This window comes from Microtus pennsylvanicus, chromosome 1 (assembly GCF_037038515.1).
Source record: "Microtus pennsylvanicus isolate mMicPen1 chromosome 1, mMicPen1.hap1, whole genome shotgun sequence".
NCBI classification, from domain to species: Eukaryota; Metazoa; Chordata; class Mammalia; order Rodentia; family Cricetidae; genus Microtus; species Microtus pennsylvanicus.
In genome coordinates, this window is record NC_134579.1 from 131,743,102 (window position 1) to 131,756,281 (window position 13,180).

Below are 13,180 nucleotides of genomic sequence, written 5' to 3' on the forward strand. Positions count from 1 at the left end.
ACAGTGACACATACTCAGTACACAGCGTACAGTGCACCCTCTGCACAGTGCATTGTGGGTAGAGCACACCCCGTGTACAGGGTCATATAAAATCAAGTGAGGCTAAAAGGAAGCAGATGGCTGGCAGCCAGATTCCAGGCCCTAGTGGACACCCAAAAAGCAAAACTAAAACAAAAACTGAGCAACCTCTGTCTACTCTACGCTTCACACAGAGGGCTCAGGCAACCTCTTGCGTTGAGGCGACGCACTCACCTTTTCAGCTCATTGACAATTGATGTATGAACGTCCATGGCGATCTTGCTGTCCAGCTGTGCTTTGAGTTCCTGGCATCTAGCCTGTAAGCTCCCCAGCTGCCCCTGGCTCTTCTCCAGCTGCTGTTCCTGTTCTTGGGCCTTTGCCTCCAGGAGCATGAGTTGTTTCGTCAGCTTAGAAACTGGAAGGGAAAGATCAAGCCGCGGCACAGAAGACCGACTAAAGCTTGCACTTGCGTGTTAGCTAGGCATAGTGGTACACTGGAGGATCCTGAGCTCTGGCTAGGCTAGGCCGCATAGTGAGATCCTATCTCAAAAATTTATCTTTTAAAAAGTAGGGAGATAGGTGGGCAGTGGTGGCGCAGGCCTTTAATTCCAGCACTCAAGAGGCAGAAGCAGGAGGATCTCTGTGAGTTCAAGGCCAGCCGGGTCTACAAAGAGAGTTCCAGGATGGCCAGGGCTATACAGAGAAACCCTGTCTCAAAAAACAAAAAACGGCACCAAAGGGAGACAGGGATGTGGCTCAGCGGCGTGCCGTTTGCGTAGCTTGCATCAGGTCTTAGGCTAATTCCTAAAAATCAGTTATCTTACACAAATGACCTTTTAAGGCTGGGGGTGGGCTCAGCTGGTAAAGCACTTGTTTCGCACGCGCGAAGTCCTGGGTTCAATTCCCAGTACTGCACACAAGAGAAAATAAAGCAGACTTGGTGGAACTTGCCTGCTGTCTCAGCGATTGGGAGGCAGAGGCAGGAGGATCAGAAGTTCAAGGTCATGCTTGGTTGTGGAGTGACCCTGAGGCCAGCCTGGACCCGAAGCTTGGTAGCTGCAGCTGCAACAGAGGCTGGCAGTGGTGCGGAGGGAGTTGTTGGGTTTTTGTTGTTATCGTTTTGCTTTTATTTAAGATTTATTTTTACTTTATGTGCATTGGTGTTTTGCCTGCATGTATATCTGTGTGAGGGTGTCTGATCCCCTGGAACTGGAGTTACAGACAGTTGTGAGCTGTTATGTGGGTGCTGGGAATTGGACCCAGGTCCTCTGGTAGAGCAGCCAGTGTTCTTAACGGCTGAGCCATGTCTCCAGCCCTCCAAGGGAGTTGTTACGTGAGCAGGGACAGAAGAAAGAGTGACACTCACAGCGATCAGACAAGGCACGCTGTTTCAGACTCCTGGTCTGTGACCCCTCTCTTCAAGGAGCATAGGAGGAGGTGCCACTATATGGGGGGCTCCTATTTGGATTTAGTCAAAGCAAGGGAAGCAACTCTCAAGTTGACTCCCTTTGAAGAACAGTCTTCCGCTATGGCGGCTCTAGGGACAGGGAGGACGCATGGGAGAAGAGGTACTCCTGGGAAGTTCTGGAGAACCAGACGTTTAACCTATGATGCCCTCAGCCCTGACAGAAGAAAGGATCAACAGTTCACCCACAAGTGGTGGCACACTCCTGTTCCCTTGCACTGGGATAGAGGTGGGAGGGCTGTGATTTCAAAGGCACCCTGGACTCTGCCAAGTTCTGGGCCAACCAGGACTACACAGCAGACCCTGTCTCAATACCCTAGGGTTAGGGATGTGTGATGATTTGAATACAAATGGCCCCCATTGGCTCACAGATTTGAATGCTTAGTCACCAGAAAGTGGCACTATTTGAAAGGATTAGAAGGATTAGGAGGTGAGGCCTTGTTCGAGGAGGTGTGTCACTGGGGGTGGGCTTTAAGGTTTCTAAATCCCATGCCAGGCCCAGTCTCATGCTCTCTCTGTGCCCATGAAAGCCCTCAGCTACTTCTCCAGCACCATGTGTATGCCAAGCTCCCTACCATGATGGGGAGCTCTGAAACTATAGGCAAGCCTCCAGTGAGATGCGGCCTTTTATAAGAGTTGCCCTGATCATGATGTCTCTCCCAGCAATACAGCACTGATTAAGACAGGCTGTAACTGAAGTGAATGTGCTTCTTGGCATATAGGGCGTGGGGAGAGAAGGGAAAGGGGGCCCAGCAAAGTTCCACTTTTTGTGCACTCAATAAATATCTGAGAAAACAGTCTTGGGTTGTTTCAAACGCTTCATTCTGTAAGTTTTCCGATTTCCCAGACGCTAACCTTCCCACAGCTGTTTCAGCTGACCTTACAGGGGATCAGAGAACACACGGGCTGACTGCAGACCCAACACTGAGAAAGTGTGGAGCATGACGCCTTACAGTTCTGGAAAGTATGATTCCCCGCCCCGGCCCCATCTTCTAGGACATCTCCGTCACTCACTCACTCACCTTCTTGGAGGTGCTCCTGGTGGGCATCCCTGGCTTTTGTTTGCTGAAAATCCAACTGCTCTATCAACAGCTTGTTTTCATCTAGAACCAGCTCTGCTTGAGCCTGGAGCTGCTTCCTAGGAGTGATTCAAGAGAGCAAACACTGTGCTCAGATGCTGAGAGCCCGCGGGAATGCGCACAGTGCATGCTTTCACGTCGACCACGCCATTTTCCCAGCAAATGCCACCATGTGTGGTGAGTGGGGGAAAGGGCAGCAGTCATGCCTGAGGGATGGATGCAGCAGCAACAGCAAGAGGTAGGTGACAAGTCCCGTCCGCGCAAAGGCAGAGGACAGAGGACTGTGCGTGCATGGCACTCAGGTGAGACAGTCACAAACGGGCAGCTGGGTCTCCTACACTGGAGCATCTAATCCTGCACCCATATAATTGACATTGTTGGATGCTGGAAGGTCCCATTTTACTCTGAAACCATTCACTCATAATCAGTAGCAGCTGCTCGTGGCAGCCACACTTCCAAAGTCCCAAGCATTCCTGAGGCTGAAGCAGAGGGACTGTTTGAGTCCGGGACTTGAGGGCAGGCCTAGACAACAGGCAAGACTTTAATTTCCCAAGCAGTAAAAATAAAACGCTAGCGAGAAGGCTCAGAAGTCGAGAGAAAGCACTGGATGCTCTTCCAGAAGACCTGGGCTTGATAACCAGCATCCATGTGGCAACTCACCCACGTGGTAACTCCAGTTCCAGAGCATCAGATGCCCTCTTGGGGCCTCCAAGGACACCAGGCACACACATAGTACATAGACAAGATACCCACACACATTTAAAAAACAAATAAATGAAGAAACCCAGGTGTGTGTTACAAGCCTGGAACCTCAGCACTTGGGAAGCTGAGATAGGAAGAGCTCTGTGGAGGCCAGATTGAACTGCCATGAAACTGCTAAACAAACAAACAACAAACAAAAAACTTGGTTGTTATCACTTAGAATCCTGCTCTTTTCTAATGAGAGACAGACAGAAAAGGAGTGGGTTAAAGAACAATAAAAAACTCAGTAATATTAAGAATAAATCAGGGGGAAAAAAACCCAACTTATTAGATGGCTTTGGAATAGTGTCTTAAAACTGTACAAATACACTCAGCCTTGATCTCCCCACAAGAAAGCCCCATTTATGCAATACACTGTAAATCCCACATCAGTTCAACTTTCATAACTGAAAATTCCAGCTAGGACGAGCTAAAGGACCTTAGTACCTTAAGAAAGGCAGTGGAAGACAAGACAATGGTAGTGGCGCCAGGCTAGGGCAACAGTGACTGAACACGCTGCCCATCCCCGAGGGGGCTGCCCACGAGGCTGAGTCAGCCTCCTTACCCGACCCCACCGCTCCACCTCGGACGGGTCTCTCTGTTCTTGGACTTTCCCTCCCGTCATTCTTTCCTTTCACGTCTTTTCCCAGCTTCCTTCACCCTTTGCTGCTCTGCTTTCCCTCTGAGACAAGGTGTCACTCTAAGTTCAGGTTGTCCTGAAACTCATGATCCCCCTGCCTCATGCTCCCAAATACTTAGATGCCAGCAGGTGTCACCATGCCTGGCTCTCTTCCCTCTCTTTTGTTCTGATTTTTAAAATCCTCCTGAGGGAGGTAACCTAAACCCAGGAAGACAAATATGTATGGACTCACTTAGAAGTGGATATTAGCTGCTAAGTAAATGAAAATCAAACTGCAATCCAGACCCAGAGAGGGGGGCGAAGAGGAGGCTCTGGAGGGGCACACGGAGCTCTCTGGGAAGGGGAGATAGGGTAAATTGAGGGTAGACTGGGGGAGGGAGGGGATGGGAGCAGGAAGGATGCGGGGTGGAGGAATCGGGGAGCACTTAGAGTGTGTGTAGAAACCCAGTGATGGGGAAGCGTCCTGGGATCTGAGGGGGATCCTGGTGAGGACTCCTAGTAATGGAGAATACGTGATCTGAATTGGCCATCTTTTACAGTCAGGCAAGGCTTCCAGTAGAGGGACTGGGTTACACTTGGCTGAGCTGTTGGTTGTTGGTCAAGGGGGTTCCGTGGAAATCCCTAAACAACCCAGGGCAATGCTAGGACAGAAGGTACCTTTCTGAAAACCGACAGCAGGGCCCCACTGCTGAGGACAACGTGCACACAGCTCATGAACATAGAGGCCAAACCGGTGTGGGCTTGGAGCCTTCATTCTAGTCTCTTTGGCATGGGAAGGTACTCTGCAGGCTACGGAAAAAGAAACCTGGACACCGACCAGACACAAAACTTTTCACCTACAGTCTGTCCTGCCTGTGAGATGTGCTGGGGCAATGGTGGTGAAGAACTTACAGGAGCGGCCAACCAATGTTTGGTTTAACTGAGGCCCATGCCACAGAGGGAGCCCATGCCACAGAGGGAGCCCATGCCACAGAGGGAGCCCATGCCACAGAGGGAGCCCATGCCACAGAGGGAGCCCATGCCACAGAGGGAGCCCATGCCACAGAGGGAGCCCATGCCTGATACTTCCTGGATGGTCAGGAGCCAGAGGCTGATGTGCCCCGAGACCTGGGATAGAACTAAATGACTGGAAAAAGAAAATCAACGAAATGATTCCTAACGATAGCCTGCTATATCTATAGACCAATGCCTGTCCAGTCATCATCACAGAGACTTCCTCCTGCAGCAGAGGCGGAGAGTCTAAATTGGAGGTCTCCATCAGAGCCCTCCCCTCAGAGATCAGAGAACCCCACAGAAGAGGGTAAGGAAAGTTTGCATGAGTCAGAGGGGATGGAGGACACCAGGAGAACATGGCCCACTGAATCAGCTAAGCAGGGCTCATATGGGCTCCCAGAGATGGAAGCCACAAGCACAGGGCCTGCATGGGCCTGCGTGGGTCTGCATGGGTCTGCATGGGCCTGCGTGGGCCTGCGTGGGTCTGCATGGGCCTGCATGAGCCTACATGGGTCTGCATGGGCCTGCATGGGCCTGTATGAGCCTACATGGGCCTGCATGGGCCTACATGGGCCTACATGGGTCTGCGTGGGCCTGCGTGGGTCTGCATGGGCCTGCATGGGCCTACATGGGCCTGCGTGGGCCTGCGTGGGTCTGCATGGGCCTGCGTGGGTCTGCATGGGCCTACATGGGTCTGCATGGGCCTACATGGGCCTGCATGGGCCTGCATGGGCCTGCATGGGTCTGCATGGGTCTGCATGGGCCTGCATGGGCCTGCATGGGTCTGCACTAGGTCCTCTGCATATCTGTTATGGCTGTTAGCTTGATGCTTTTGTGAGATCCTAACAGTGGGAGCGGGTGTGTCTCCGAGTCTTTTGTCTGCTCTTGGGATTCTTTCCCTCCCTATTAGGTTGCCTTCTCCAGCCTCGCAATGAGGGTTTTTGCCTTGTCTTATTCTATCTTGCTTTGTCCTTTTTGGCTGTCATCACTTGAAGGCCTGCTCTTTTCTGAGGAGAAATGGAGTGGGGAGTGGATTTGGGGGAGGTGGTGGGAGGAGCTGGGAGGGGTGAAAAGAAGGAAAATCGTGATCGGGATGTGCTGTGTAAAAGAAGTTGGAAACCCCAGACGTCGCTTACACTTTTCTAATGCCCACTAAGCCTGAAGTTCCCTGGCCAGGAGAAATTAGGAACGTAGAGTAGATGTGGCCAAGGACTTCACTGACGTGCTCCTGGGAACACAGCAGACAGATGCTACTCAAGTGTGCACAGGGCTGTGCAGTATAGGGAGCAGCCGGGAGGCAAGGAAGGGGCGAGCTTACCTTCCCGAAAGGCCATCAGAGTGCAAGGTTCAAGTGAAGAAACACAGGATTGGGGGAAAGGCGAGACCCAGGCATGGCAGCCAGAAGCAAGTTCAACAGGGGAAGTCATGGCACCAAGGTCTGTAGTTGCCCAAGCCCACCACAGACTCAGGAGAGCCTGGAATGCTGGGGGCTGTGTTCAAGTAAGATAAGAAGTCACACGCTTCCACTCCTGCAAGCACACTTGGCTGCCCCAGCTGCACAGGGTGTGCTGGGTCACACAAAGCAGAAGGTAGTAGGCAGGAAGTCTGTTAGGATGCACTCTGGCCCTGATTGGAGCATACAGAAGTGAGAAGTATGTAGGTAGCCTTGTACATTTGTCTTTATAAGCCCCTGACCATTCTCTGGGAATCCCAGGCATGGACCTGGCCAGTGTCCATCATCTTGACCAGCATTTAATAAAGCTGTCTCCAATTTGGCTCAGAAATCTATGATATTGGTCTTATTCTCACCCGGGGGGTTTAACACCTGGTCTACATACAGTTCTAGTCTCAAGAAAGAATAAAATATATATACTAAACACAACATACCCACTAAAAGCTAATCATTTCTGTTTCATAGTTTGACCTAGAAACTGTCTCTAGACTTGCATGCCTTTGTTGCTGCTGTGTGGGGATCAGGGGTGGGGTGGGGGGATGTCACACAGCTGAGGAGAAGAAAAGGAGGCAGATAAGAGGGTAGGGACAGAGAGAGGGAGATGCAGAGTGACAGAGACCCAAAGAGCAGGGGCTGCCAAGGAGTGCCCCAGGCTACACTGCCCCAGAAGCAGGCTACGGCTGGGCGGTGGTGGCGCACGCCTTTAATCCCAGCACTCGGGAGGCAGAGGCAGGCAGATCTCTGTGAGTTCTAGGCCAGCCTGGTCTACAAGAGCTAGTCCCAGGACAGGCTCCAAAGCTACAGAGAAACCCTGTCTCGAAAAACTTTAAAAAAAAAAAAAACAACAACAGAAGCAGGCTATGCTCACTCCACCCTGAGTAGACCTCGCTGCACCATGGGCAGACTGCTGCACCGTGAGCAGACTGTGCTCATCGCACTGAGCCTGAGATGAACATGCTGCACCATGGGCAGACTGCTGCACCGTGAGCAGGCTGCGTGGCACCATGGCACGTCATGCTGCACCGTGAGCAGGCTGTGCACAGGCTGCAGGGAGGGGCAGCACTGGAAACAGAGCAGGGTAGTGGTGGTTTCAGCTCTGAGCAGCCTTGGCCAGGTCTTCCTACTGGCAGGGCAACTGTCGTAGCGGCCCCAGAGGAAGGCGCTGCTTCAGAATATGAGCACAAACGGGCAGAGCAAATGAGCTTCTGGCTTGAGAACCAGAAATTAGAAAATGTATTTCTTTATTTGCTTACCCATTTAGTTTTAGTTTTTTGCAGTGCCATGGACTGAACCCAAGGCCTGGGCTGAGAACAAAGAGCTCACCACTGAGGTATAGGCCCAGGGTCCTGTTTAAATGTGTTTTCCTTGTTTTGTTTGTTTGGAGACAGGGCCTCACTATGTAGCCTTGGCTGACCTGGAACTCCCTAAGTAGACCAGACTGGCCTCCAACTCACAGAAATCCTCCTGCCTCTGATTGAGTACTGGGATTAAAGGTTGCATCATCACACACCTGGCCAAAGGAATAATAGTAGTAGTAATAATAATAACTATCACTAAAATACTAATTTAGAGCTAGGTGTGACTGCCAGCCGAGCACCTGGAAAGACTGCAGAGGTCAAGGCTAATTAGAGCTCCCTGTGTGACCTCTCTCCCGAAGCTGAAGGCCAGGGGCAGAACACCTACCTGCCCAACACAACCTGAGGCCCTGGGCTTCATCCTCAGCACTTCAAAAAATAAAAACAAAAATTTTAAAGTCCAATTTAGAAGAGTTTACTGGGGTTGTATCTTATGTCTGAGAAATTCTTCCTTTTAAAAAAAATTTATAAACTTTATTATTTGAAAGCCTTGGGTGAGACCAAAGATCTAATTAAGCCTTAATTTTATAGGGATTCCATTTCCCCTAAAGGCCTCCTGGTATATAACCAAGCCTTGACCCTGGCTCCAGAAACGTGTTGCCATAGCAGAAGTCTCAACAGATACCCTAAAATTGGCCAGTTAAGAAGACAGGGAGCAGGGCCACAATGAGGTCGATGTTCCTAGGAGGCATCCTGTCCTTGAAGACACCTTGTCAGTTATTAACAGCTCTTTGCTAGGGTCTTTGCTCCCAAAAACTGACCAACGATTTCAGAAAATTCCTTATCCTATCTACTCCTCACCCAATCCCAAGACGACAGGACTCAACTCCCCTGATTGTGGCGTTTCCCCTTCAAAAGTCTGCCTCTTCCCTGGGTTCGGGACTGTACTTCCCTCACCCACTGCGTTGGTGGAGGTGTGGTCCAAACTGAATACTATTAAAAACCCTCATGTAATCTGCATCGGAATCCAGCTCCATGAATTCATTTGGGGACCAGAAACTTGGGCATAACAGTTGTAAACAAATAAAAACATCACACACCATAACATAACATGACATGACCTGACTGTGAATGCATGCAGTGGACATGAATTATTTTTCTTGTTCTAATTCTGTCATGGACTTTCTGGCTACGGAGGTTGGACATCTGCATAAAATACACTGGATCCGGAAAGGGTAAAACTGTAACTGTGTAGCTACAAGCGTCCGTCCCGAATGTCTATTCTAACTGTACAGAGGCTCACTGAGTTGTATGGGCTTTGGGTAAAGCGCTTAATTTTTAAAAAACAAATTGCATTTATGCATTCAGTGACATCACAAAGCCTGTCCCTACTGTGTTGTAAGTTAGCAAATACCACTTGCCATTCCTCGCTGGTAACGGGGCAACTCTTATTTAACTGCTGATGCAATCCTTCATTTTCCTTCACCACTTCTTGGACTCGCATCCTAAAGGTTTTCATTTCCTCCTGAAATGAAACGCATGGAAACCGTCACCCACATGAACACATTCAGTATCGGTTGGGATGCTGCTGCTTGGGGAAATCAAATGTGACGGCCATTGCTATGGCGGAGTCCTGCTCTACCTCCAAGTTTAGCCTCCAGGTTCTAGAGCCCCTCCATGGGCTCAGGAGCACAGCTTACTGGGAGAACAGCCACGTCACCGTCACACAGGGCAGAACTTGGGTGTTCAGGGGTCGACCACTAACCTGAAGCCACTTTGCTGTAACTGACAAACATCTGGAGACTTTAAAGGAAGGGCTCAGAAGAAAAACAAAACAAAAACACCAAAACAACCAGAGACTGAAAGGTTTTCATTGTTTAGACTTTAGAGGGTAAATTGGAGTATTTGTTTTGTTTTGGTTTGGTTTTTGGTTTTTCAAGACAGGGTTTCTCTGTGAAGTCCCGGCTGTCCTAGAACTCACTCTGTAGGTAAATTGGAGTTTTTATATAAAAGGAACTTTTGGTCCTAGATGAAAGCCTGTGAGCGGGTAAGGGTGTTAGTGCGGAGGTCTCCTAACCTTGTCCTGTGCAGAGCACTGACAGACCCCAACTCAGAGGGAGCAGCCTGCTAAGCCCGACACCCTGACATAGGCAACATGGGCAGATTTGGGTTTCTGATCTGGGCCTCACTGTGGTGTCCCAGCTGACATGCGGTGTCTTGTGCAGACTTGGTGGGGACCTTGGGTGTCGTGAAATAGTCTCTTGCCGACCGACCCGACCCTACGGTACTGAACGAACCCAGGGCTCTGTGCAGGCAGGGGCTACAAAGGCAACATTGTTGCGATGCTCCCTCCCCCTCACCTTCAGCCAGAACACTCATCTGCGGCTGGCAGTCCACGCAGCTCTTTATGTATATGTTCTAAGTGTCTTGTCAAACTGAAGCCATCGGGTTAGCTGTTAGTTTTTTGTTTTTTTTTTTAAAGATTTATTTATTTATTATGTGTACAACATTCCTTCCATGTATGCTTGCATGCCAGAAGAGGGCACCAGATCTCATTACAGATGGTTATGAGCCACCATGTGGTTGCTGGGAATTGAACTCAGGACCTCTGGGAGAGCAGTCAGTGCTCTTAACCTCTGAGCCATCTCTCCAGCCCCAGTTGTTAGTTTTTACTGAGTTTTATGAGAACACGGTCCCACCCGTCATTGGCATGCCATCCAGGGCTGCTGTCATGCTACAAAAGCAGATTGAGCATTTGTGGACAGAAATTGCATGGCCCACAAAGTTGGCAATATTTATTAATTGGGTCTTTATAGAAAATATGAGATGACCCCTTATTTAAAAAGAGCACCTAAATGGAAATTTTATGATTGATTTTTGGTTAGTGAACAAAAGATAATGCTCTTAAAAATCCAACGTTCAATGGTATGTCATGGGTATTCATGGGATGGGGCAGATAATGGAGGCATGACTGAAGACCAGGCTGTTGGGCTCTGTCCCATTCGGGACTCCTTAGAGACCAACTCTTCTCTCCCCGGATCCTTCCAATACTTGGCCTCATAGTGAAGACCTCAGAAGTATGAGGCACAGAAGGGCCCAGGGGAGTTGATGATGCCCAGACCTGGTCTCCTTACAGTTGGAATGGCTGCTATTCTCATGAAATAGTGAGCAAACAGAAATGGACAAAGTCTTGTTTTTAATACTGCCAGCAACTCGATCATGATGCGCCTCTGGGGTTGGTGCTTTCTGCGACCCAGGAGTGTTAGGATTCCCTAAAACACCCTGAGTATGATCTCCCTTTGCCCAGCGTCTGCTCTAACACTGGCGTCCATAAGCTCAGAGTCACAGGTGATGTACCACCCTGCTCCTCCTCTGCCTCCCAGGATCTGCACGCACAGGGGACTGCCTGTCGTCGGACCACAGCTTCCCAAAGCCACTGCATCCCGCCATCTCTCCTAGCGCCACCACCCCTCCCGCTCTGCCCAACATGCCTTCCTTCCTTCTCTGCCTCTTTCCCTCCAGCCATCCTACCACGCTCCTTCCCTCAACAGACACCGGAGTACACACCACATTGGTACGTTTACCTTCGAGCTGTCTCTGCAGTCTGAATGTTCTATCTGAAACAGTTTGTCTCGGGGACACCCGCCGACCTACCTCCAGCATGGTGATGAGTTCGTCCTTCTCTTTCATTCTGTCTTCATAAGCCAGCAGCAGCGGTGAGAGGTACCTTATATCCAGCTGTGGACGGAGGAATGAAGTAAAGGCTGATTAGCATTACTTCTTACACTGCAACACAACCGTTTGGTTGTGCTGTTTTGGTTCTTTTGTTTGTTATTTTAAGATAGGGTTTCTCTGTGTAGCCCTAGCTGTGCTGGATTTTTTTCTGTGAACCAGGCTGGCCTTGAACTCAGAAATACACCTGCCTCTGCCTCTCTAGTGGCGACACTACCACCCAGCTCATCATGGATTTTTGTTTGTTTGTTTGTTTTTTGTTTTTCAAGACAGGGTTTCATCGAAGCAATGGTGCCAGTCCTAGAATCTGTTCTGTAGACCAGGCGGAACTCACAGAGATCCACCTGCCTCTGCCTCCCAAGTGCTGGGATACAAGGCATGCGCCACCACCACCCGGCTTCATCATGTTTTTAGAATAGGAAGAAAACACACTAATTCTGAAATGGTTCTTAGTAGAGCCAGAGACTATGGGCCTGAGAGTAAATAACTTTCGCTTACCAACCAGGGGGGTGTAGGGCCCTTTGATGGGAGGCCTTCGATGCGGGAACTCTGAAAACAAAGCATACATGGAAGACACGATCAAGCTGTTCCTGAAGTCACATGGCAGACAGACATTCTTAGTCTAGAACAGACACCATCCTTCTCTGCTTGTGTGCATGTGTATGCATACACACGGGGAGTGTTTTGAGAGCAACACCCTTGTCCCCGAAATACAGCAACACGTTACCTAAGAACAAACACTCATTTAGTTAACAGGTCTATATAAAACTTAGGAACTAACACAGACACACAACACCTTTTCAACATTCAGACTACTCTAGATTTCAAGTTTCCACATGAAGAGAAAGGAAGGATGGGCAGAAGAAGGGAGGAAGGAAGGACGAAGGAAAAAAGGAGTGGAGGAGGGAGGGAGGGAGGGAGGAAGGGAGGGAGGGAGGGAGAGAAAAGACACATTCTTCTTTGGCTTCTTCATGTGTACCCATGCATGACCACCTACCTACAAACACACACGCACACACATGCGTGCATACATACATACACACATACACACACACACACACACACACACACGACTGTACACATGTTCCCCTTTCCCATAATAAGCAAAAGGGAGCTCACATCTGGAGAGAGGGACTAGGAAAAATGCCATAGAAAATGTGGCCTTTGCATAGGTCACATGAAATTGTATGGAGTGGGGGAATGCAAGGGGCAACTACAGGAGAGGCAGCGAGCTGTCCCTGGGCCCACTCGCTCTGCCCCACCCACAGCCTACAGAAGACATGGTAAGGCGATGTGTTTTGGATCATGTGAACTCCCCAGCTTAACTTTGTTATTAAAACGTTCACACTTGGAGCTGGTGTGATGGTGCATGCCTATAATCCCAGCACTTGGGAAGCTGAGGTAGGAGGCTCCTGCTGCAACTGAGGCCAACCTGAGCTACATAGTGAGTCCCTGCCTGGGCTGCAGTCTGAGACCCTTCCTTAGAAAGAAAGAAATAACACTGGAGTTAGTAGAGTGCCTGCCTAACCATACAAGAACCAGGGTTCAATTACCAGCAGCACTAAAAAGGAGTCAGTAGTATCATGCAAAATGAAAGAAATCAGTCACAACAAAAGGCTACGAATAATGCAATTCACTTTTCTGTGAACTGTTCAAAGCAGGCAAATCCGCAGAATCAGCATGTAAACCAGTGAAGGAGAGGGAATGGCCCCGTGCTTTGGGTTCCAGCTGTCTGTGGTTTGAGTCTGGACTGCTGCCACAGCT

General features: G+C 49.7%; 1 protein-coding gene across 2 annotated transcripts in view; it reads right to left on the minus strand.

Moving 5' to 3' along the window:
• Nucleotides 1-13,180, minus strand: part of Cep89 (centrosomal protein 89) — a 47,740-nt gene that overhangs the window by 13,177 nt on the left and 21,383 nt on the right. For both annotated transcript variants that reach the window (XR_012911719.1, XM_075984409.1), the window contains exons 10-14: nucleotides 11,915-11,965; nucleotides 11,339-11,422; nucleotides 9,102-9,209; nucleotides 2,506-2,617; nucleotides 253-433 (exon numbers count right to left, since the gene is read on the minus strand). Coding sequence is in view for 1 of the 2 variants with exons in the window: in XM_075984409.1 (XP_075840524.1) it covers nucleotides 253-433; nucleotides 2,506-2,617; nucleotides 9,102-9,209; nucleotides 11,339-11,422; nucleotides 11,915-11,965 (536 nt within the window). In the remaining variant the exon portion in view is untranslated. The remainder of the gene's footprint in view (nucleotides 1-252; nucleotides 434-2,505; nucleotides 2,618-9,101; nucleotides 9,210-11,338; nucleotides 11,423-11,914; nucleotides 11,966-13,180) is intronic.